The following is a 23,940-nucleotide window of genomic DNA, read 5'->3' as shown; positions in this document are numbered from 1 at the left end:
GTCGATTTATCAATCTATAAGCTTTGCATTCAAGAACGCTAGCAATATCGCGTTAGTTCTGAGATTTCCAGGCCCAGAGGACAAAGATGGTATACGATAGCACTCGGTATGCTGTTCCGATCACAATGAGGAGCCTGGCTTAATGTCAGTTCAGCGTCCATATCAGATCCTCGCTTGAGAAGAGAGTTGAATAGACAAATTCATACCCAATATCCATCACCGTCCTCCCTGCTCTATACCCGGTAAACGTAAACGCATCACCGACATTGTAGAGATAGGAAAGGGGGTCTACATTCCCCTGCATAAAAGCTTCTGAGAACCATGTCTATGCGGCACAAGCCAAAGGTGAGTTCGTAGTTAGATCTCATGCTCGGGCTCAGGCCTACAGTCAATAGAGATGAGGCTTACCGCTGGCCACGCATACCAGAACCACGCCAGATGCCAATCGCGTACCGTCGATAGCCGCGGTGCACTTCCGCTCAGAGCAGAGGTGATGAGGCTTAGAAGCATGCAGACGAGTGGGCCGTCTTTGCGGCGGACGAGTGCTGATACAATGAAGCCGAGGCCGTATATACCTTAGAGAAGGGATGATTAGAAACTATATGTACGGTGGTGAGCAGGTCTACTTACAGTAGTAGTGTAGAAAGACGAGGGCTAGCTGCAGGTGAAGCGAGATCATAGGGGCTGCGAGGAGGAGGTAGAATGCAGTGAAGTGCAGTGAAGATAGAAGGATCCTGAAGCAGACGGCGAGGTTGTTTCCCAGAAAATAGGCGCTGCGCGAGTGGCCGGACTGCCATTCTCGATGAAAAGTTGCCTTCTCTTCGCCGAAGACCTTGACGCCGGCTGGACCGGCTGCGCAGGCTGTGCAGAGTAAGAGGAGAGTGTCGATGACGAAGAGGCGAAAGAAGACTTACAAATGGCAATGCAACACAAGAGAGCCTGTTCGACTACAGTCCGATAATCAACCGCACTCGAAAGCAGGTCAAATGGCCCGTGATACAACCCCTGGAAGAGATGGCCTCGAGACTCAAAGGCCGACAGCCCTACCATGAGACCGACCACGGCACTCGATCCAATCTCCAACACGAGGCTGGAGGTCTGTCGACTCTGCTGAATCATGCTTCGCTGGAAGGCCAGCCAAACTTGTCGCAGCCAGGATGCTTTGCGTATTTTGAGAGTCTGCAGGAGGGCCAGCACTTCTTCCTCTGCAACACCAAGAGCAGGGGCGGGACTCGCCTCCAAAGTTCCCTTCAGACCTGCTTTACCAACATGGGGATGATGAATCAATATGTCGAGAAGAACATCCGCCGGGTTTGAGCCAACAGGGAACTTGTGTCCCAACTTCTCAAAGACCGACTGCGCCTCGGCTGCCTTGCCTAAATAGACCGGCTCACCAGCATTGAGAACAAGGAGATCATCCAGCAGATCATAGATCTCCACGCGAGGCTGATGGATCACACAGATGACGACAATCCCCCTCCGCGAGATAGAATGCAGCAATTTCATCAGGGAATGCGCAGCCGTCGCATCAAGACCAGAGGTTGGCTCGTCAAGCACTATCGCTGCTGGAGCCCCAGCGAGAGCGAGGGCGATACTTACGCGCTTATACTCGCCCCCGGATATACCACGGCTGCCTTGCTTCACAAGGCTACCGACTTGCTGGTGCCGGATATGTTGCAGACCCAGTGAGGCAATCAGAGAGTCGATGTACCCTTCGATCTCGTTCGCGGGCAGCCGGCCACCGAGGAGTACGCGGCCGGAGTAGAGGATGTTCTCGCGGACCGTGAGGTCGGGAGGGACAAAATCGTGTTGGGGAATGAAACCCATCATCCTCCGTAGACTATAAAAGTTAACGATATGCTCACTGCTTTGCCTTTTGCGTATGTTACTGATGGACGACATACTGCCCTGGCTGACTTGGGCGGCCATTGATCGCAATGACGCCCTGTGTTGGCTGGGATCTGCCAGAAAGTATGTTAACGAGGCTTGCTGTAGTACAGGAGACATCAGTAGTGCTCCTAGGCGATGAGACGAGACATCTTTACATTTTCCAGATCCCGACGCTCCTATAATACCGAACACCGAGCCCGACCGTACAGTTCCGTGCACATCAGACAGGATGTCACGCGGTGGTCGACCCAGACGCAGACAGATTCCGCTGAAGGTAAGGTCTGGAGAGAACCTATCGGTATTCTCTGGAAAAAAGTCACCAAGTCGCTGCAGGCAGGCCGTATCGTTGCTGGATTCACCTCCGTCAACCGGTAGGGATGGCGGAGGCTGATTGAAGCAAAGATATCGCGATAGCTGTCGCGAAGGCGATGGAGATCGGAACAGAATGCATATGCCACAGACCAGAATGTCAAGTAGCACACTCAGCATCAACGCGAGTAGCGGAGTCTGATGGGAACTGCCCTCTCTGCAGATTGACAAGACAGTGCACTTGAACGGCATCACCGTCCCCAGCGGGCAAAAGTATCCTTTAGGACATTCGAGCTGCTGTGTACCAGGGGGTACACAGTAAAAGCTAGGTTGACAAATGACCGGCTCGTAATTACCCTGAGATTCGAGGCAGATATTCGCACTGCTTTGGAGCCGTCTGAGGAGACAGTCGGGCGATGGGGGGCAAAAGGTTGGCTGGTGTTTATCGTTCCAAGGACCTAACAACCTGTTATTCTGCAGATTCATGCACGAGGGCTGACGAAGAGACCGAGCATACAGTAGAAACCATCTGGACACGACAACCCAGAAGCCAGCGCTAATGCCGTTCCACCAGAGAGACAAGTGCCGTTCAACGTGTCTGCCATGGCAATATCCTCGAACACCATGAGCGTGATGTGGTGGCCTCGTCATCTTATGCAGCCAGCGGGGTGTGCGCAGGAAGGGGCGTGCACCTTGCAGGAGTCACATTCCTTGATGCATGATCAGAGAACAAAAAGCAAAACCACCGCCGATCGCACAACCATGCTCTTATAGCAATTCAGCGCTCTCCCTGAAGGAGGCCACGGTTTATCAGATCGATACTCACAGTATCCCATGCCACAATGTCGTGTCTTTTGAAATTGGCAGCCACCATGGTGGCCGAATACTTGGTCGCTTCGATCGCTCTTGCCTTCACAGCAAAAGAGTCCATCTTACGAACCCTGTGCTTACTTTCCCTCCTCGCTCTAGCGGTCCTTGAGACAAGGCTGCTATCATTTCTGGCGGGTCCCGAAATGCTGCGAGGTGTCTTCGCATTCTCCTGTTTCGTCAAAACACTCCATTTCGTCAGCCTCTTCCTCATCCTCCGCGTGGAGATCACCGAACTACTACCACAGACTGGCAAGCCTTCTGCTCGTTTCCTGCCCGCCTTGAACTGCGTCACAAGTACTCGTGGTATCGGCACACCGTGGGAGGTGAAGAACCGGACACACCGCGACCGTGCCTCACCTGCGAACCCACCCCCTACAACGAAAAGAGCATACATCGCCAGAACCATCGTTACCATCGTCTGGCAATACGCAGCCCTCGACCTGGTCAACTTTGGCGTCGTCCGCTACTTCCAGCGAGAATGGCCCAGTGCACTGGCCGCAGGCGCGGAGTTTCTCGGACCGTCATCAACTAAGGAGCAGCTCATCGCGCGTCTCCCACTCTCGTTCCTGCTGTTGCTCAATCTGCGCATATTGTTTTCAATGGTCTACAAGGTGATATCGCTCGTGCCCATTGCGTTCTTCTCGAGATCTCCAGAAGCCTGGCCTCCGTTATTCGGGAGGGTGCCGGATCTCGGGCGCTTTAGGGTTAGGGATTGCTGGGCGTAAGTTTTTTCTTTCCATCCAATATTCCTCGTTCTTTGCAATCGGATACTAATTCCGACGCATTCGCAGGATCTACTGGCACAGCCTCCTGCGATGGCCCCTCATAATAATAAGCAACGCCATACAACACCGTTTCATCCCCGCTTCTGGGAGACCTCAGTACATAATCCGACTCTTCCTCATATTCTCGATTTCCGGAATCCTGCACATGCTAAGCGCCGTCTATGCTGGAGTTCCTGACAACATCGGTGCTATTATGCTCTTTTTTGTCGGTAATGCTGCTGCAATCGTCGTCGAGGACCTTGTCAGATGTCGACCTCAGTCAGATAAGGACACCAACTCCCCGTGGACGCGCGGTCTGGGTTTATTGTGTCTGCTTACGTGGGCCTATGTGTCTGTACCGTTGTTTGCGTATACCGCGTTGAGGTTGCCCGTTGAGACAAACGAAGTGATGCCGATTAGTTTTGTCGAGGAGGTTGGGTGGCGTGCAGTGGCAGGAGTTGTTTTTGCGGGGTGGACTGGTTGGACTCTGCTTGGAGGTCAAAGCGTGTGATTCGGTTCCGGAAGTTGTTGGCACATGCGAGGGAGTTGGGGTCTTGCTTTTAGTATACAGTATATCACAATCTACGTGTAACCCTACCCGTTCTATCGGGCTGGGATCAGCCATGCCTTGCATGACCACATTAATCCCAGTTCCTTGTTATTTCTACATGATGTCAATGGCTGGTCCTCAATACCTTCCCGTAGGTAACCTTGTGTCTAATTGCTGAGCTTACGGCTTGTATGCATGTCTATCACTGTAGGACGTGGCTTCGCTTAGGGGTTTTCTACGTTCCACCGTCGCATCTCACGAATACGAAGTACACGGCCCCAAGCACCTTCCTTCCTTGCTGATATTTCGCCCTCGAAACAACTGATCTACAGGACCCTGGGCGTCAATCTTACCAGAAGAGGCCCCTTCTCCCAAATCAGAAATGCCCGCTGATCATCCCAGCTATAACACCCTGGCGCCAACTGCAAATCAAAGCTCCACAGGATTCGTGCAAGGATGAGCCCGGCTTCCATGTACGCCATGCTGTGACTATGTCAGTTTCGTTGCGTCGCTGCTTCCCATGTGACACACCTCTTGCCCGGACAGCCTCTTTGCCCGAGAGAGAAAGGCTGCATAGCGGCATTCTTGTCGCCGTCCATACCCGGCGCAACGTTCAGCCACCGTTCTGGGATAAAATGATCTGGGTTGGAGAAGTTTGATGGGGATCGGGAGGTAACCCATGACGGCACGGAGACGGCCGTCTGGGAATTTGTTAGCTGAGACCTGATAAACAGTAGCGGTTCAATATGGCGAACCTTCTCTGCCACATATCGCCCAGATATGATCGCGCCACCCGCCGGGATTACTCGCGGCATCCCCAGTGGCACTGGTGGATACAGCCGGAGTGTCTCTGCAATGATACTTTTGAGATAGGGGAGTGCTGACAGTGATGAAAGAACTAACTCAGAGGCCTCTGAGAAGTTCTCTCGCACTTCGGAGACAAGCCGCTGGTATGAATGAGGGTGCTTCAGGAGGTAGAATGTGCATCCGGACAACAGCGTAGCGGTCGTTTCGCTGCCGGCCATCATCAGAAAGCTGTAGTTTGGCAGCATTTCATCGGGTAGCAAGACTGTCCCTGGATCATTTGGACTGCTGTTCTGAACATGGCTCATAAAGACTGGTTTTTCCTGCTCGTTCCCCTGGGGTATGTGCTCGGAGAGGGCGCGGTACTTGGTATCGCGATGGCCCAACGAGTCCCGACAGAGAAAAAGCACAAGGGGTTTGAGAAACATAGCAGCAGACGGAAAAAACTTGGGAATGGCAAGAAAGGCCCAAGCCTTGACCGTTCCAAACAGCACTTCCACCCATGGATGATAGCTTGCTTCCTCCAGACACCCAAGAGGCTTCCCAAACAGCTCGTGCGCCATGAAATCAAAGATCACGTAGTTGAACCAGTTGGTGAGATCTACATACCCATCCCCCCCCTCTTTCCCCGCGCATCGCTCCCCCAACTTCTTAATCAGCGTATCAACATAAGGCAGCAGAACCCGTTCGTGATCTCTCAACGCCGAGTCCGAGAATGCACGCAGGATAGCCTTCTTCTGACGCCGATGGATTCCCTCGGGCGCGACAGCAATACTTGCTCCTTTCTTCGACGACTGGTAAAAGCGCATATCCTTGTCGAAGTTGCTCGAGCGGCCGTAGATGTCCTTCCAGGCTTGCTCGTCCTGATAGCTCAGCTCGTCAGGGGCAATGCGGACGACGTCCCCGTATCGTTTGTGGAGGCTGAGAGCGTAGAGATGGAGGCGGCCCTGCACATAGGCGATCATGTATGGGACTCGAGAGACGCTTGACAGAAGGGGACCTGGGTAGCCGCGTAGTGGGTGGAGGTAGCGGTTGTAGGTGATTGTCCAACCCACGTGCAGGAGTATCTTTTCGGGAGGGCATGTTAATTAAGGGGATTACATTATGAACATTAAGGACATACGAGAAGGAGGCATATTTGCGCAGCATGGGCGACAAGTAGTGCTGGAGACATTGTACTGTCCGACAATCCTCGTTGGGTGTCTCGCCGATATTAACTCGTCAACGCGAAACAACCTTTTAACATGGAGAAGGTGACTAAGTCACGACAGGCGAAAGCAAGATGTGTCCGTTTCCTTTGCTCTGCTGCAGTCAAGTTTTTAAGGCGCGATCTACGCAGAGGATCTCGTATTGCTCGACGAATGAGACGCCCCGACCGCTGTTGCTTACCCCCTTGCAGATCCTTACATGCTCCATTCTTCAGCTTACGGGTGCTTAATCCGACAATCGTCTGTGGCTTTTGAGATCTTCGTGGTTAATCTGATCGCGTGAACATGTCATCTGATATCCAAGCTCGTGAATCTTGTCCTGTCCAACAGGGATGCCATGACGCCCCGAACTCTGAATGACGATGGATTCTTGGGGATGTGCCATCACACTTATATAAATAATTGCGACCGACAGGAAGATAAGGTTGTGCTGGCGGGCTTTACGCAACCGTGTGCATCTTAACTCCCTCTCCTCGCGATTGCTCCTCATACTGGTTTACTTCTGACTGCCTAATATGACCTTGCGCAATGGCCACAGCCCACGTCGCACCACGATCCTTGTGGACCTTGGGGGCGTGCTCTTTCACCCCCCAGTGCACCGCACACTGGCCACGACCGGCTCAAGTGTCAAACTAGGTCGGATCATGTCAACATCAACCTGGATGGACTACGAAGTCGGCAAACTGGACGATGAGGAATGCTTCAATAAGCTCGCTGAGCAGTTTGGTTTCAAAGCAAGTGACCTCACAGCCATTATACACGAGCTCCGTGAAACGACCACATACGACAAGGAGATGCTCGCGACTTTCAAAACCCTAAAGGAAACACCCGGCGTACAGATTGCCCTCGTCTCCAACATCTCCGCGAAGGATTACCAAGCCCTCTGCAACATCTTTGACGATGAGTTCTGGTCTACATTCGACTACATCTTCACCTCGTCGATGCTGGGCGTCCGCAAGCCTAGTCCCCGCTTCTACCGCCATGTCCTGCGTGCTCTCCGTACCACGCCGCAGAGTACGTTTCTCATCGATGATCGGCAGGAGAACGTCCTCTCGGCTCGATCAATTGGCATGCGAGGAACCGCTGAGTTGGCCGATCTACCACGGAGGCTCACTAACCTCATCGGCGACCCCGTTGAGCGGGGGATGGCGTTTATACGACGACAGACTGGCAAGTTCCCTTCCGTTACTCAGGAGGGAGTTGTGATCGACGAGAATTACGCCCTGCTCCTCATTTCGGAATTGTTGAAGGACCGGTGAGTTGCGCATGATGCAGCCGTCCACATTACATGCGCCCTGCTAACTTCGCCCAGGGGCCTTGTCAATCTGGCATACCCGCCGCGTCTATGGAATTTCTTTTCCGGGACGCCCAAGTATACCACGAAGGTGTATCCCGACGACCTGGATACAACCTCGCTCGCATTGAGTACCCTGAACTACAAGCCAGGCCTTGCACACTCAATCCTAGATGAGATGCTCGATTACGTGGATGAGGACGGTTTCGTGCAGGTAAAAACATCCTCTCAGTTAGGTCCCTCGCAATAAGAAACACATAACTAACTGAAATTCAGGCCTATACGGACAAATCTCGCCCCCGCGTCGACGCAGTGATAGCCCTAAACGTGCTCGTTGCATTCCACCTCCATGGCCGCGGCTATGAGCTCCCGCAAACCCTCGACTGGATGTACAACATCCTTCAACATCGAGCATACATCCATGGAACGCGCTACTACCCTACTGCCGAGTGGTTCCTATATTATCTTAGTCGCCTCCTCAACGCCTCCAATGATCCAGTCTTACATGAGAGACTAGGGCCCCTGTTGCGGACCCGTGTAATCGAGCGAATTGGAGTCACTGGTGATGCCTGTTGCCTGGGAATGCGGCTTGTAACGTGTAGCGCTCTGGGAATAGAAAATTTCCAGGACAGGGAACGTCTGGTCGAGATGCAGTTGGAGGATGGTGGGTGGGAGCCGTCGTGCATGTATCTTTTTCCTTCGGAGGGGAAGCAGATTGGGAATCGCAGCGTTACAACAGCCTTTGCTGTGGCTGCACTGAGATGAGGAGGGTGAGTGCACAGTAGACTGGCAACCCTGTAGGTATCTAAAGTGCCGGGTCTTGCATTTTGTGTTGTAGTCAACTCTCCTACTAGCGCCTACCCCGCCTGCCCAGCACTCTAATCTGTTCATCATTGCCCAGCTTCCTCTTCCTTCTAGTGCCCGTGTCTTCAGTAATGTCAGACCCAATAATCGAGAGTGGGAGGGCGAAAGAATCGGCAAGCTTTTCTCCAGGACAGCAGTGCTAGCTGGAAAGATGCCCGCAACGCATCGACCAAGTACCAATGAACCCAGACTTATGCAACACTTGCCGAAAGATCGACTTTGACGCACTCCTCCTAGGCGATGGCGCAACTTCCTTACACCGGTTCGAGCATGAGACGGTATATCTCGGTACACTGGACGACATATGGCACCAAGCCCTAGACGGATGCCCCTTCTGTGCTGATATTGTAATCCCTAGGGTTCATGAGGTTGCACGAGATGCGTTATCCAATGCGTCGTCATCACCATCTGAACCTAGCAATGATTCCGTTTTTCTCGCTTTGGTCGTTAAAAACAGCCGATTCTCCTACCTAAGCCTGGTGGTGTCACATTGCCCCAAGGAGTTCTACGTGGGCATTGACATACGGTTTGACAAAGAGGATCCGCCGGCGTTCGCTTTGGCTCAAGGGACACTGGTCCGGGGAAGTTACGACCATTATCTGGTAACCTGTGAACAGCCTGTCCGCTTGCTCGACCACCCGCTTTCTGCGTACAAGACTCTCGAGCCGCGAGTTGATCGACAGCTGTTGGGGAGTTGGTTTGATACGTGCTCTGGTCAGCATCAGACCGGTCGACGAATACCGGATAGTGGGACATTGGACTCACTGTCAGTTACTACCCATTTACCGGAACATGGTCACAATCCCTTCTTCAAGCTGATTGACGTGCGACAACGGTAGGTCACGACAATCAGGAATGAAGATGCCCATCGGCCCGCAACACTGAGCTATGTCTGCGGAGAAGCATACACTCTTCGCACCCTTAAGGAGAGCGAAGACTGGGCCCAGCGTGATGATGGGATCTTGATTCATCCACTTCCAATGGAACTTCCCAGCACCATCGAAGACGCGTTGATAGTGACTGCCAACCTAGGGCTTCAATACCTGTGGGTCGACTCGACCTGTATTGCCCAGGATAACTCAGAGGAAAAACAAGCCCAGATCCTCGACATGCACGATATTTATGCACGGCCTGAGATCTGCATAGTGGCCAAATCGGGCAACAACTGCAAACATGGGCTGCCTGGTGCGAGGGTAATGCGACAGCTCCCTGCCAGTGCTGCCGGAGCACCCCTACGGGCCGGACAGTGCTCTGTAGTCGGGCCACTGTAGCCGGCACTGAGCGATAATCTTCAGCGTTACCGATGGCTCCGACGAGCATGGACTTTGCAGGAAATTGTCTTGGCTCGACGATGCTTGATATTCGGGGAGACGTTCTTTACCTGCGCTCAGGCGGCCTTTAGAGAGTCGCTCCTTGATGCATACGAAATCTCGGATATATTCGATCACTTTACACACATTTCAAGCAGTCTATCCGCTGTGCCATTGGTAAAGAGGAAGACCGGCTGCTAGGAGGCTGTCTGGATGTACGAGAAGATAGTCGAGGAGTACATTCAACGTGAGCTCACCCCACCCAAGAGGATGGACTAAACGCCTTTAGGGGACTGGAGAGCCTTATTGTCATGCGCCTTGGTTGCGACACCATATCTGGCTGCCGGATGCCATTGCTCAGTTATTGCTTGAATTGGCGTTCGCAGAGTCGCGTGTGTACTAGAGAGAAGTGGCCTCCAAGGCGAATGTCGCGAGATAACAGGACAGGACGAAAGCGCATAACCTGCATAGGGTTCCACTACTCCCATCCTGGTCGTAGGCAGCTTGGAAGGGTGCCTTTAAATTCCACTATAATCGTGACCATGCGGGCGCCGAACTGAAGGTCCTCTGCCCAGCTAGGTTTGCGCCTATTCCCGCTCCCAACTCCGCTTTACGCTACCAGTTTTCGCTCACAAACTCAATTGGAGGAGGCCAACATGACGGCTTTCTTCGGGACACGTTGCCTGTTCTTGGAAGATCAAGTCGGGGTCACTTTAAAGTGGAAGCTTACGAGGTAGATTCTGGATCGGAGGACAGTATGCACGGCTCTGTGGTCCTGTCGACCCTCGACGATCGGACAATGGAGAGCTGCAACGTGCGGGGAATGGTACGACCAACGCTTGTTTCTGATTCACAGGACCTGGCAATTCGGCAGCTCGGTGCGGGTATATTGCCACAAGGTGCCCCAAAGTATTGCAGGATACTGCTGCTTCAAAAGCAATCTAGCAGATTTCCAGCCAGGACTTGCACAGCGATTGGCGAGAGAGGCTGCGAGGTCGAAGATAGTTGATAACATCAGCAAGGTACCCGTGGACAAAGATCGCTGGCTGGAAGGTGAACTACCGCCAGAAAAGCTTTACAAACTTAATATCCGGGAGTCAATACCCCTGTTAATTAGCACTCCGTTACTTGCGACTCAACTCGGAACCAGCTAAATCAATAGAGGCCCATGAATAAAGAGTTGGTCGGAGATTTCTATAGTTTCCCTAGCTTAGGTGGTGTCTATAGCCTAGACATGTATTCACTGAGCATTTGATATAGACTACCTATAACTGTCATAGGATAACTTGCTCCAAGCCATGGCAACCTAGTTTATTATTAGTATAGATAGATACATATTTAGTGCAAATCTGGTATGAAGCAGGCCTTATAAATACCTTGTTGGGAAATATGGGTCCGTGAATATAGTAAGAATACACTAATAATATAATTCTAACCTAGGATATACTTCATTTAGGTACCACCTCGTGGTTCAAGACTGGTTTTAGGGTCTAAAACCCAGACAGGCATAGGGTTATATGCCTAAGGCATTGCAGGCAATGAACAAGGGTAGGAAAATTTAAGAATTTAATAATACTATTATTGTACAATTATTGTACATTGCAGAGCCAGGTCAAAGTATATATGGTAGACTTGATGCGTTTTACTCAACAAAATTAGCTGGATTCGCGGTGGAGGTGCTATTGTTGTGGCTAGAAATAATGATATTCTGCGGCGGCCTGAGCAACTAGGGGCCCGTTGTTTAGCGGGATCACCAGACTACTACTACTACTACTACTTATGGTTCTTTGATCCTACAAAATGCAGTCGTTTGTATTCCTGCCTAGCAGTATTGAATCAAACGCTCTGTTCAATTTGAGAGAGGAAAGAAAGACCCCAAAGACCAGAAGTGTCAATCCAACGCTATGATATCCTGCCACAACCCTTCAAGCCTTCCGTCACTTGTTAATCCAATCTTGAACACCTTTTACTTCTTTTGAGGGAGGAGACTGTAGAATGGAACACTGTGTCAACCCTCGCCGCTTTCATAACCAAAAGACCTTGGTTGCAATTTCCTTCTGCCGCTGTCAAACAATGGGGTTTTGCTTGTTGAACAGGTTATCCGGGTCGTACTTGGCTTTGACCTGCAGCAACCGGTCTACATTCTCACCAAACATCTCCGAGGGTGACAATTTGTTTTCTGGCGAGAGGTTAGCCATTCAAGCAGCAGTCGAGGGCCGTGACTACCTACCATGGGTGTAATCAATAAAGTTTGACGTTGTGAGCGTCTGCTTAAGGCCCTGCGACAGTAGTTCATGCTCCGCCATCTTCCGAATCGAGTGCCCGAAGTTGATAAATTCTTCATCTTTACTGGCATCGGACCACTGCAGCATCGACGTCGCATGCAGCAGTCGAACCCGTGTAGCGAAAGCAGCCGCTGAAACAGGAACCTTGCAGATTTGGGTAGGGTCAAAGTAGTCTATCTCCACGGAGCTATGAACAAGATCGGGTTCTTCGGTGAGCTTAGCGGTGATGACGTCAAGAATCCCCTTCAAGAACGTCGGGCGAGGTGGCAGGGCTGTTTGGAACCCTATCTCCATTTTTCGACCACCAGGCGGCACCAGAGGGTCGAGGATGGTACATGTTTCAGAGAAAGGTCTCATTGCCATGTCATCCTTCATGGGCTCTATCTTTAGCAGTGTGGCAAAGTGCTCGTGAGCCTCTTTCTCACTGCCGTCGAAAAGCAACACCGTGCTGACAACCGGGGTCTTTAGGTCCTCGGGGTCGAAATGAAGGAAGCACTGCGCGGCCGCTTTGGCCCGAGGATGGAAAATTGCTGCATTTAGCCCCTCAACGACATCTAAGACCTTGTCGGCGGCATAAGTCCTCATCCCATACCAGACGAGGCCGGGCTGTGGGTATGCCTGGAACGTAATCTCATACACAGCGCCAACATTCATCGCCGCACCTCGAATCGCCCAGAACAGATCTGGATTCTCCTCCGGGGACGCGGTTAGAATCTCCCCAGTGCCAGTGACGACTTTTGCCGCGAGAATCGTGTCAAGCACAACCCCGTGCTGTGGGGTGTAATACCCATATCCACCCTGCAGACTCAGCCCGCCAACGCCGACCTGTCCCACGGTGGCCAGGTTGACAGCGAGCGGGTACTTCCCAACCTCCCTGGCCACATCCCGCCATGTTGCACCGCCTTGGACGGTAACAATTTGGGCGTCGGGTTCAACAATCACCCGGCTCATCTCCTTGCCCAGGTCAAGTAGGATTCCACCGTCTGTCGAGGAAGTCGCGCTCGTTGAGTGGGCACCGCCCCGAACCGCTATGTCTATAGAATTCTGCCGGGCATAGTTCACGGTGCTTGCTATGTCCTCGGCGTTTTTGGGACGGACAACAAGAGCCTATATTGTAAAGATTAGTGGAAAAAAACAACAACAAAAGGGCGAAGGCTTAGTAGTCTAGAGGTGGAGCGTACTGCTTGTCGATAGATAAGATCAGACCATCCCCGTAGGCTTTCCTCGTACGCGTCATCGCCGGGGCCGAGCACGGCACCGGAGATTCCGAGCTGCGATTTCAACTGCTGAGCAGCGATCATTTTTGCGCTGCGGATTTAATCCCCTGTTCTGGAATCGGTAATGGTCTTCTATACCAAGAGGCAAGCTCATGACAATGATCTGAGAAACGTTGACGTTATAAGGTAATCTGGTGAACTTTACTTGACCAGCACGAGACTGCCCTCCTGTCAAAGTCATGCGCCAAGAGAATATACAAAGCCCCATTATATCTTCTCAATCTTGTACCACAATGACGACCAGGTTTTATTCGACAAGCATCATTAACTTTCAAGGACTGACTGACCAATGTTGCCCGGAAATCTGTGGCCGCCAATTCTCATTGTCTAGAGCCATGGGAGTTTCCACCTTATGTCGTATGCTTTATTTATCCTAGGCATGTGTTACATCGCAGCATGGCAATGTCCGTCCCGGCTTACTGCATCCCCAACGACCATATTCTATACCCGGGAAATGAGTCCGTCAAGGTTGGATACGAAATGTTGCACAGATCAAACAATCGAACGATCATCAATATAACGTCACAGACAAGATAAAATAATGGATACAGAACATCCGAGCAGCTCAACTGTACCTTCATAAGGGACAAAAACCATCGGCGGCCAAAGAACGCATGGTAAAGATACCCAGGTAGGGTTACACGAATCCGCTCAGCAAGCCCACCACCCCCTCATTGACCCCCATAATGCTTCGCAAAGTACTCCTTCATACTGATCAGACGCTGTGGTTCCAAGCCTTTGTCCAACCGGGCCTTGTCCTTCAGCTGTTGACAGGTCTCCACGTCATCCGGCTCGCCGAAGAACCACCCATTCGCATTCTGCATATATCGATAAACATCCTGCAGCTCGACCAGGACGGAATTACCGTGCGTCGGGAAATCCTTGTATGACTCCATCGGTATATATCGAGCGTTTAGTCCAGTGACTATAATGCCAGTCAGTGCATACGTCAGCCCGGAAGAATCCGAGACAACCAGGAAGGGTGGGTGGAATGATAGGCCGTCTTCCACTATACACACCTTGACTAAAAGCCTCTACCATATCCTCATACGAAAACGCATCACTCATAAGCGGAACCGTACACCCATGCCACCTGATTGGATCAAGAAACAGCGCATGCACCATCTCGCCAAAGTCATCAGCCACCGAGACAGTCTGCACCGTTCCATCACCCCCAACCCGCGGACTGGTAAAGGTGAGGTACCCCTCCTGATCAGACTGCATGGGAAATCCACCAAATGCAGCCGCGTACTCCGCGTCGATAAAGTTCTCAAAGTACCATGCTGGCCAGGCGCCGATTACGGCTTCGAAGGTGGGGAATTGGCGGGCGAATACTTCCACGCGGTGTTTCGCTATGGGTTGTAGAAGAATGTAAGTAGATCCACTAGAAGACAGACGGAAATCGTAGGACGCAGAGGGAGACACTCACCATCCATGCCAGGGACAGGAGCTTTCCCGTTTGTGATCTCTGCCGGCGAGCCACAGGTACTATAGATAAAGACCTTGATGCCGGCCTCAGCAGCAATAGTAACCAGTCTGCGTCCGAGGTCTTCATCACTTGACCCGTTGGGATCCAGCACAGCCTGCGAAAATAAGTGAACCAGAGTAAGCAGTTGGAAGGCACAGCATTCCACCATTAGGAACGAAGTATTAGACTAGCTTACGGCATCATGGTGGTGCGTATTCAGCCAGAACCCCCATGCGCCCTCGAGCGCAGCCCTCATATCATCATCATTGTGCCCGTCTGCCCTGACGATGTTGGCCCCAAGACGAGCCAGGCTCTGTGCCTTCTCAGATTCAGGATTGCGGGTCAGTGCCCTGATGGCAAATTTCTCCTTGCTTTCCAGCAGGGAAAGGGTGATTGCTGTTCCCTGGGTGCCTTTACTTGGTTAGAACCAGGTTGAATAGAGTACAACTCATGTGTTTGATAAAATGATAGTATGATAGGATGGCTTACCGGTAGCACCGTATACAACAATGACCTTCTGTGCGGGTGCAGGGGCGGATGCCATTTTCGTCGAAGAGTGTTGATCTCGCGCTCTGCTACGCTCAATTATCGGTAAAGCAAGGCTAGATGATCGAAAAGCTTCGTTATTGGATGACTTATATGTTCCTCGAAGGGTGAGGTCCGTGAGCAATCTTGTGTAAGCCATGTGACGTACGGCTGAGTTGGGGTTGTATGCGTTTGAATGGTAACAAGCCGTGACCCCGCAGTTCTTCAAGCTCCGCGGAGCTACCACGTTGACTTCGATTGTTCTGTGTATGACAAGGTTTCCACATCATTCCGTTGTGTAACAAGGCCGCGGAAGATAGGCAAGACCCCTCCTCTGCCTAGGACTAACCCTCGAACTTTCTTGCGCATCAGTGATGTAAGCTAAGTGGCTGACATCCAAGCCTGCAATCTAGGTTACTCAGAGAGGAGACATGATTTGCGCCTAGAATATAGCCAGGGTTGACTACATAGGCGTGGTATTGTCAGGTGGGATCAGCGAGCTTGATAGATATCTGGAAACATCAAGTGAAGTCGTACGTACGGTGTAGGTGAGATCTTTGGTGACATCATGCGCGAATTATATACGCGGGTGGCGCGGCAGCTTGACTAGGCTTCCTTAGATGGGGGTGGTATGCAGGTTTTTAAATGTGAATTGTTACTATCGCACCCCTGTGAAGGATTAAGAGGCGCGAAGTTATAGGGAGATCTACGTCCGTCCCGTGGATACGGGGCGGCATAGTGGATCCCATACAATGAGAGGGGGGTATGGAAAAAGACGCTGGCTTAGGAGAAAATATGCTCCGAATTGGAGTCAGCCTTTGTATGGAGTGCAAGAATTAATCCATCACGTTATTGCTCATGTCAATCGGCCCAGGACAGCAAATAAATTGCGTCCGCGTCCTTCGAGATTAGCTTGAGACGTCTCTTTCATAGCCATTGACTCTTCGAGACTCCCATTGCAACTGCCGTGACCCGCCAGACTATTCATAACATGCCGCTGATGAACGGGGTACCAGGAGAAAGCCACGAAGCTGACCTGGCGAGCGCTTTCGCGGGCCGGGTGTCTATCAACACTACCCTCACTGCAATTGAAAGCGATGGACACGCGATATCATATGCCGAATTGCTCGCAAAATCATTATACCTTGCCGGTAAAGTCCGTCAAATGGACCAGTTGACGATTACCCCTGTTGGAATTCTCATTCCCAGAGGAATTAACCATATTATCGCCCAATTGGCCGTTGTATACGCTGGGAAGGCATGCGTACCACTTGATATGAAAATGGACGATGATGGGCTAACCAACATCCTTGAGAACCTCCATAGCAGCCTTGTCCTCACGGACGAAGGGAATGCACATCGACTGGGGGGCTTCAGGCACATCCTTGTCGAGCACAGAGCCGTTGATAGGGATGGCATTAACGTGCCGACTCTCTCCTCAACATCGGTAAACGGCCCTAGAAGCTGCTCCCACATCTTCCATACCTCCGGCACCTCCGGCAAGCCCAAGGCCGTTGGGCTGTTTGCCTCTGGGCTTCTTAATCTCTGTCTCAACCCCGACGCCCATTGGATAAAGCAAGGTCAACGGGTGGGCCATGCGGCAAGCGTCGTCTTCGATATCTCGCTCATCGAAATCTGGGGAAGCCTCCTCAACGGCGCGACGATCGTTGTTCTCCCGACCGACATAGTCCTCGACCCCCTGGCGCTGTCCACTTTCATCAAAGAGCAGAGCCTAGATGTTCTACAACTTACAACCTCGTTGCTCAACGTGACTGCCTATGCGTGCCCTGGGGCATTTTCAATGCTTGATACGTTGATTACCGGCGGAGAAGCTATCAATGCCCAGAGTGTTCGGGCGATGTTCCAGGCTGGTTCACCGCGGCGCATTATCAATGGGTATGGACCTACAGAGTGCTGCGTCTATTGCCTTTGGCACGCTGTCTCATTCAATGAGGCGCAGCGTGGTCGTATCCCGGTCGGTAAACCGTTCAGGGATGTTGAGGTGTACCTGGTCGATGAGACTCTCAGGCCTGTGGGAGTTGGTGAGATTGGGGAGCTGCTTGTTGCGGGTGCGGGGGTGGCGGGTGGGTATATTGGGGACGAGAAAAAGACAGCAGAGACGTTCATCTCCCTCCCGCAGCACCTGAAGCCTTGCAATCAACATCCAAGAATTGCCTACCGAACCGGTGACCTGATGCGCCGGGATGAGGGCGGTGTCTACTACTACATTGGACGGAAGGACAATCAGGTCAAGATCAGTGGGCAGAGGGTGGAGTTGGAGGCTATCGAGTCTGATCTTCAAGAGACAGATCTTGTCCACGCGGCGACAGTTGTCAAGATCACTCCAGAGCACCTCGGAAGCGCACCCTTCTTGGTGGCATTCTGCGTCCCTACGTCAGCAGTTGTTACGCCTGCAGCTATAGCCAGAGAATACCTTGCACGGTTTCCTCGTCTTCTGGTTCCCCGATTTGAGCTCGTTGAACATTTCCCACTACGAGTTAGCGGCAAAGTTGATCGTGGCCAACTGGAGCGCCAATATATGCGAGAAATAGAGTCTACCCATCTCAGCGTCAAGGATGGCGCGTGCCAGTGGAGCAACCTGAAGGATGATCTGCAATTTCTATGGCTTGACGTTCTAGGCCTACCTCATAACGGGATCCCGCCGGCGGACGACTTTATTGCGATGGGTGGCACTTCTTTAATGGTCGCAACTCTGATTGCTAGAATTCACCATGCTTTTGGTGTTTCACTGCCCGCCTCGGTGGTCTACGGAAATATGACTCTGGACCGACTCGCCGAGTATCTGACGCATATGCGGCGAGACGGTCAGGCATCTGTTTCTGCACACAAAACGGATCAGAAGTTGTGGCTGCAGGACTCGGAGTTGGGATGGGACGTGCACTCTTTGCCGGATATCCCGATAGTAGCGGATTGGGAGGCCGCATCCGAAGGCAGAGTCTTTCTCACGGGCGCAACGGGTTTCGTCGGAGCATTCTTCCTCGCACAGATTCTTCAGATACCTACCGTCACACACATTTGCTGCCTTGTTCGAGCTGACGATGAAGCCCACGGGTGGACACGACTTCATCAAACCCTGCAGAAATACCAGCTGTACCCACCCAGTCTAAACAAGCTAACTGTGCTCCCAGGCTCCTTCGGTAATCCTGACCTCGGCCTGAGCTTTGAGAAATACGAATACTACGCGGAATGGGCCAGCGTGGTCTTCCATCTAGGTGCTAAAGTCAACTACCTCGCAACCTACTCAGCGCATCGACAAGATAACGTTATGGGGACACTGAACATCCTTAAATTCGCAGCCCACAAACGGATCAAGCAAGCACACTACACTTCTACCATTGCAGCCTACGGCCCGACAGGCTTCGTATTAGGGACGAAGTTCCTCCCCGAAAACGAGCGCCCAGCACCACATATGCTAGCCCTGCATTACGACACAGGCTACGCACAAAGCCAACTCGTCGCGGAGAGTATCGTCTGGAACGCGATTTCCAACGGCCTCCCAATCACAATCTACAGACCGGGGTTTGTAATTGGGCACAGCAAGACAGGGCTCTGTAACCCGGACGACTTTATTAGCCGGGTGTTTTCGAGTTGCATGGATATGGGTACTTATCCACTCCTCCCGCGCCAACGCAAGGAGTTTGTCTCCGTTGATTTTGTTGCCGCGGCTTTATTGCATATATCCCGCTCAACTGAGAATATTGGGTACGCCTTTAATCTTGTCCACCCAAACAAGGACAGCGCAATTGATATTTCTACATCATTTGAGCTATTGAACCGCCTCGCTCCGCATCGCCGTATGAGACCTGCTACCTATACTGAATGGGTGCAGTCTCTCTCTTTGCGTCCTGAAGACCCTCTGTATCCTCTTGTGCCGATGCTGCGGGAAAGGGTCTTAGGTAAGAGGACAAGGTGGGAAGTGTATGAGGATATGGCCGAGTATGGCCGGAGTAACTTGCATGGTGCTCTTCAGGACGCCCCAGAGGTTCTCAATTGTATTCCTATGGTCCAGCTTTTTGAGCGGTGCTTGAAGAGTTGGCTGGGTCGTGGTGCACAAGATGAGCATGGCAAGTAGCATGGGATATCCATTTTCTTTTCGCTTCGGGGTAATATTATCCGTGTGTGCTCTGAGACATGTATATAAGTTCACCTTTTTATACGTGTATAGCGTCAGTATCACGCGATGCTTATTCCGACCGCTGACCTGCTCCCTTTGGAAGCGTAGATAATGTGACTTTTAACCAAGGTAATACTGCACAGGAATAGATTAAGAAGCGAGATACTTTGGCGTCTATTACACTATTACACTATTACACTGGCAGCCCCGTTTCCGCCGGACCCCCGGGCGGTGAACGCCTAATCTCCGCTGTTCTGCCGGGGGGTGCGCGCGAGGGGGTGCCGCGCCGGATCTGTCCCGCCGCCGCACCGGCCAATTGCCGCCGCGCCTTGTATCTGGCCGGCATATAGTGGGGTTATCCCGCTGGCATATTACCTAATTTTTAACACGCGCTCTTATCCCGCCGGCGTATTACCTAATTACTAACACACGCTCTTATCCGGCTGGTGTATTACCTAATCCCTAACACGTGCTCTTATCCCGCTGGTATATTACCTAATTATTAATACATGCTCTTGTCCGGCCGGCGCACCACCTAGTTACTTAACACGCGCCCTTTATACCAGCTTAATATTAAGCATGTTTATAAGATATTACTACCCAAGGTGGCGGTGTCTTTTTAGGGTCCTGTATAGCTATATACTAGGGCTTTTTAGCCAGAAAGAATATATAGTAACATAGGTTAACCCTAACCATAGTACTAATTTATTATTACTAGCTAGGGCCGGGAAGTATCCAAGGCAAGTCACCCGCGGGTTCCAGGCAGGCTGGTAATTATTATACACGGGCTAGTGCTATTATCAGGGCTGTGCTGCGACGGGAGTAAGACTATAATAAAAAATAGGTAATAAAAAAAATAGACTATTAATTCATGCAGCTTAGCCCTAAGGCAGTAATAAACTGGTGGGTATAGTGCAAGAATGCTATGCTATAAAACTCCTAATTAGGGGACCGGCAATAAAACCGTAACCATAACCAAGGAAAAAAAAAAAAAAAAAAAAAAAAAAAAAAAAAAAAGATAAAATATACTAGTAAGAACTAAAAGAGATTACCCCTAGTTTAGTACATGTTTATACTATAAAGATCCTCTGTAAAAACCGCGAGCAAATTAACAGCACCACCGCGGCAGGTACCAGCGCTGGTAAGGGCTAGCTTGTCCTTCTTATTATCCTTTTTAGTACTATTTATTAGCGGCTAGATAATCTTAGCGGACAGGGGAAGCTAAGGGCTAATATAATTAGCAGTTTAAATATTATTATATAGCTTAAAGGTATAGTACAGGAGCAAGTGCATAATTTATATTATTTTATTTTTTTTATTTACTTTTTAAAAAAAGATAATAACACGGCGTGTTTAAAAAGCAGTCTTGGTAATAATATTAAAATTATTAGGGGTATTTATATAAAGCTAGATAATTTTAGCTTTAAATAAACTAGGAATAGAATTACAGGGCTTATAAAGGCACATGTACTGTTTATACTTTAAGCTAGCACGGGGGCGATAGCAGGGCTGGAGGCTAACTAGTTTATTATTATCCCCATGCATAAAACTGGCCTTTACATAGTAAAGGCAGGGGATATAGCAGAGGATTTCCTTAGCTATTTTATTATTTTAAATTACACAGGTTAGCGCGGGCGTCCTGCGTACAGGGTAATAGTGGGGGGTTAGCATTAAATACTTATATTAAGGGGGTCCTTCTTAGGCTAGGGGCAAGGATTTTAAGGCAGCCTGCCCTTACCGCGGCTAACTAGCACTATAAAGGCGGTGTTATAAGGCATGACTTAACTAGCAAGGGACTTTAAACTAGGCCTGCACTGCAGCAGCAGTCCTGGCGGCAAGGGCTCCTTGGGCATGTTAAATAGGATACCAGGATTACCCTTTGCCTTATTATTATTAATATAGTTTTATAAATAATTAACCTTATATAATGCCTAATAAAGGGCTTTAGCTACCTTTTACTCCTGCTAGTATTTATACTTGCGGGGTAATTCCTTATTATGTTAGCGGGGACTAGAGGGGTTAAGGTTATGTTTATTAGTTAATACAGTAAACATAGTAGCTAATAAAAGCGCCTGGGGTTAGCTAGAAAAATATTATTAGGGTGCTAGAGCTGCACACCACGTGAGAAAAGGGGCAAACCTGCTTAAATTAACAGGCAGGAACAGGGCGCTTCTTCACGCCGGGGTTATTATAGTACGTATGCAAGATAATCACAGGAAGAAGGCTAACTAAAAAGGTAAAAAAGGTAAGTAAGGAGAAAAAAAAATAAAAAGCTAAGAATAAAAAGTAAAAAAAAATAAAAAAATAGTATTAAAAAGAAATAATAAATAAAGCAAGAATTTTAAAAACCTGCGCGTGAAAGGGCAGGGTATAAAATAAAGACCTTACTTAGTTATAAGGCCAGCATGCCATAATAATCCCAGGTAGCTATAATATAAATAACAGGGGCCTAAGTAACACTAGGCTATATAATTATAATAACCTGCTCTGCCAGGGAGACAAATACGCGGGGAAAAGGGCATGGCAGGTAAAGTAATAATATACAGGTTAAGTAGCAAGGCGCTATATTAGTAAGTAAAAAGTACAAAATTATTAACTAGCTAAAGTAATTAATACCCTGTGTAGGAGTAAAACCCTCCTTAAGCTACGGCTAGTTAGTAAAATTAAGGGGCTGGATAAATTAAGAAGGTTATGGCTGCCAGCAAGATACAGGCAGGCTAAAAATATATATAATACAGGCTGCTAGGCTTTGCAAGGTTACCAGATAGCTGCCTATTATAACTAGCCAGTACTTAAGAACTCTCTTTATTACAGGCCTGTGCACTGCACTGGGGCGGGCTATTCCTAAGATTTAGCAGCAGGCGGGCCATGTAAATTTAATAAGTATATAGTGGGTTAATACAAGGGTTCTTAGGTAATACTAGGTAACAGGAACCCCCTTTTAATATAACAGGCTTATAATAACCTAGTTAATAATTATGTTTATGCCGTGGGCTAGGGCCGCGCCCGGTTAGAAAAATGCCACCAGGTAACCAGGTATGTAAATTATGTAGTTAGTATTACCCGGGTGTACTAGCAGTGGGATCCTCGCGTACAGCCCGCGCTTTTACTAGTCAGGCGGGACTAAGTAAACAGTTACTGTGTTATTACAGCCTGCTAGGAAGATAAGGCAGCAGGCACCTTAAAGTTAATACTATATTTCTTAGGCGTGACCCTATTATGCTACCAGCGCCCTACTTAAATAATACCATGCATAAGCTAATTTCTAACCTAGGCAGATCTTTAAGGGTTAAAAAGGTAATTATAATAGCTTTAACAGGTACTTGGCCTTTATTAAGATATATAAATAAACATGCTAGTAATTTATAGGCGGGGTAATAGCAGGGTCCTGGATATAAGGTAAATCTTAACCCTTTATACTTTTAAAATCCCCGCCAGTTATACCCTAGTAGCTTTAAGATAAGTCGCCGGCGGGTTCTAGGTAGATTAGTAGGTACCTTTACTAACCTATAATTAGGCGTATTACCTGTTAGGGATACTAGCTGCTTCTTATTTTTAGAACTTACTCCTTACTAGTTATATTATTATAACCTTTAGGCGGGTCCCCGGCTCCTTTTAGGCGGGTAAGTAGGGACCAGGTTTATATATATTTTAAAATATAATTATATTTATATATATATATAAATAAATATAGATATATTTTTACCCCTGTTTTAATATATTTTTTAAACCTATGCTTACACGGGAGGGACGCTAGTAGCCTCCGAAATATAAAAATTATATTACTAACTATTTATTTGCTATAGCGCCAGGTTAGCCACCGCAAGGGCCTTATAAGCCCGCTTGCTAAATACCCCCCGCTCTTTGCCTAGCCAAGTCATATACTGCTCTTTGCTGTTAATAACCTGGCATCCGCCCAGTTATAAGGCCCATGACATTGTACATAGCCCTTCCACAAGAACTTAGAGATATCCGCGGAGGATCCTCCGCGGATAGGCTAAGTCAGCACCCATGCTAACTCAGCGCGCATAGAGGATACCTGTCCTTTGCAAGGGGAGAGTTTTAATCCTTAGCGTTAATCTTATAATAAAGCCAGTTTCTGGAGAAAGGCTTTTAAACCCTTTTATTCTTATCCTTTTAGGTGTATTACACCCTTTTACATTATTTACAGACCCCTTTTAAGTCCAAGGACCTTATAATTTTAATACTTATTAATATATTTAGTCTGTAAGGGGTAATTTACACCTATACCACGAACCCGGTTAACCTCGCGGTAACCAGAAATAATCTCTCGTGAGACTATTTAGGGAGCACCTGTCCACCCCTCACAAGAAGGTTTATTTGCGGCTATTCGCGAAGGCTTAATAGAATCTAACTTTAAAATTAT

General features: G+C 49.6%; 8 protein-coding genes across 8 annotated transcripts; 4 read left to right on the top strand and 4 right to left on the bottom strand.

Moving 5' to 3' along the window:
* Nucleotides 1–52: 52 nt before the first annotated feature.
* Nucleotides 53–2,804, bottom strand: BDW74DRAFT_171221 (uncharacterized protein; the record flags this gene model as incomplete). Its single annotated transcript, XM_073727275.1, has 8 exons — nucleotides 53–134; nucleotides 207–325; nucleotides 409–575; nucleotides 631–861; nucleotides 915–1,840; nucleotides 1,905–1,989; nucleotides 2,046–2,657; nucleotides 2,717–2,804. 8 exons carry the CDS (start codon nucleotides 2,802–2,804, stop codon nucleotides 53–55), a joined length of 2,310 nt encoding a protein of 769 aa, XP_073578541.1.
* Nucleotides 2,805–3,041: 237 nt separating this feature from the next.
* On the top strand, nucleotides 3,042–4,344 carry BDW74DRAFT_183300 (wax synthase family protein; the record flags this gene model as incomplete). The annotated part of the gene is made up of 2 exons (XM_073730485.1): nucleotides 3,042–3,790; nucleotides 3,861–4,344. 2 exons carry the CDS (start codon nucleotides 3,042–3,044, stop codon nucleotides 4,342–4,344), a joined length of 1,233 nt encoding a protein of 410 aa, XP_073578540.1.
* A 365-nt stretch (nucleotides 4,345–4,709) lies between these two features.
* Nucleotides 4,710–6,361, bottom strand: BDW74DRAFT_188846 (cytochrome P450; the record flags this gene model as incomplete). Its single annotated transcript, XM_073731825.1, has 4 exons — nucleotides 4,710–4,866; nucleotides 4,915–5,084; nucleotides 5,139–6,254; nucleotides 6,311–6,361. 4 exons carry the CDS (start codon nucleotides 6,359–6,361, stop codon nucleotides 4,710–4,712), a joined length of 1,494 nt encoding a protein of 497 aa, XP_073578539.1.
* Nucleotides 6,362–6,910: 549 nt separating this feature from the next.
* Nucleotides 6,911–8,454, top strand: BDW74DRAFT_171219 (HAD family hydrolase; the record flags this gene model as incomplete). The annotated part of the gene is made up of 3 exons (XM_073727274.1): nucleotides 6,911–7,650; nucleotides 7,708–7,903; nucleotides 7,966–8,454. The coding sequence occupies 3 exons, from the start codon at nucleotides 6,911–6,913 to the stop codon at nucleotides 8,452–8,454; spliced, it is 1,425 nt and encodes a 474-aa protein (XP_073578538.1).
* Nucleotides 8,455–8,732: 278 nt separating this feature from the next.
* On the top strand, nucleotides 8,733–9,824 carry BDW74DRAFT_183297 (heterokaryon incompatibility protein-domain-containing protein; the record flags this gene model as incomplete). The annotated part of the gene is made up of 2 exons (XM_073730484.1): nucleotides 8,733–9,319; nucleotides 9,407–9,824. The coding sequence occupies 2 exons, from the start codon at nucleotides 8,733–8,735 to the stop codon at nucleotides 9,822–9,824; spliced, it is 1,005 nt and encodes a 334-aa protein (XP_073578537.1).
* Nucleotides 9,825–11,752: 1,928 nt separating this feature from the next.
* Nucleotides 11,753–13,139, bottom strand: BDW74DRAFT_162760 (FAD-binding oxidoreductase). The gene is made up of 2 exons (XM_073726010.1): nucleotides 12,094–13,139; nucleotides 11,753–12,042 (listed from the first exon to the last, which is right to left on the bottom strand). Exons 1-2 carry the CDS (start codon nucleotides 13,097–13,099, stop codon nucleotides 11,930–11,932), a joined length of 1,119 nt encoding a protein of 372 aa, XP_073578536.1. The 5' UTR covers nucleotides 13,100–13,139; the 3' UTR covers nucleotides 11,753–11,929.
* Nucleotides 13,140–14,096: 957 nt separating this feature from the next.
* On the bottom strand, nucleotides 14,097–15,437 carry BDW74DRAFT_188843 (uncharacterized protein; the record flags this gene model as incomplete). The annotated part of the gene is made up of 5 exons (XM_073731824.1): nucleotides 14,097–14,350; nucleotides 14,445–14,777; nucleotides 14,855–15,008; nucleotides 15,090–15,304; nucleotides 15,383–15,437. 5 exons carry the CDS (start codon nucleotides 15,435–15,437, stop codon nucleotides 14,097–14,099), a joined length of 1,011 nt encoding a protein of 336 aa, XP_073578535.1.
* A 972-nt stretch (nucleotides 15,438–16,409) lies between these two features.
* Nucleotides 16,410–19,511, top strand: BDW74DRAFT_183294 (non-ribosomal peptide synthetase; the record flags this gene model as incomplete). Its single annotated transcript, XM_073730483.1, has 1 exon — nucleotides 16,410–19,511. One exon carries the CDS (start codon nucleotides 16,410–16,412, stop codon nucleotides 19,509–19,511), a length of 3,102 nt encoding a protein of 1,033 aa, XP_073578534.1.
* Between the last annotated feature and the right edge of the window lie 4,429 nt (nucleotides 19,512–23,940).

Source organism: Aspergillus multicolor (genome assembly GCF_047715735.1).
Source record: "Aspergillus multicolor strain CBS 133.54 unplaced genomic scaffold BDW74scaffold_44, whole genome shotgun sequence".
Taxonomy (NCBI): domain Eukaryota; kingdom Fungi; phylum Ascomycota; class Eurotiomycetes; order Eurotiales; family Aspergillaceae; genus Aspergillus; species Aspergillus multicolor.
The sequence above is the reverse complement of the archived record's forward strand: the minus strand, read 5'-3'. Positions and strand labels throughout refer to the sequence as shown.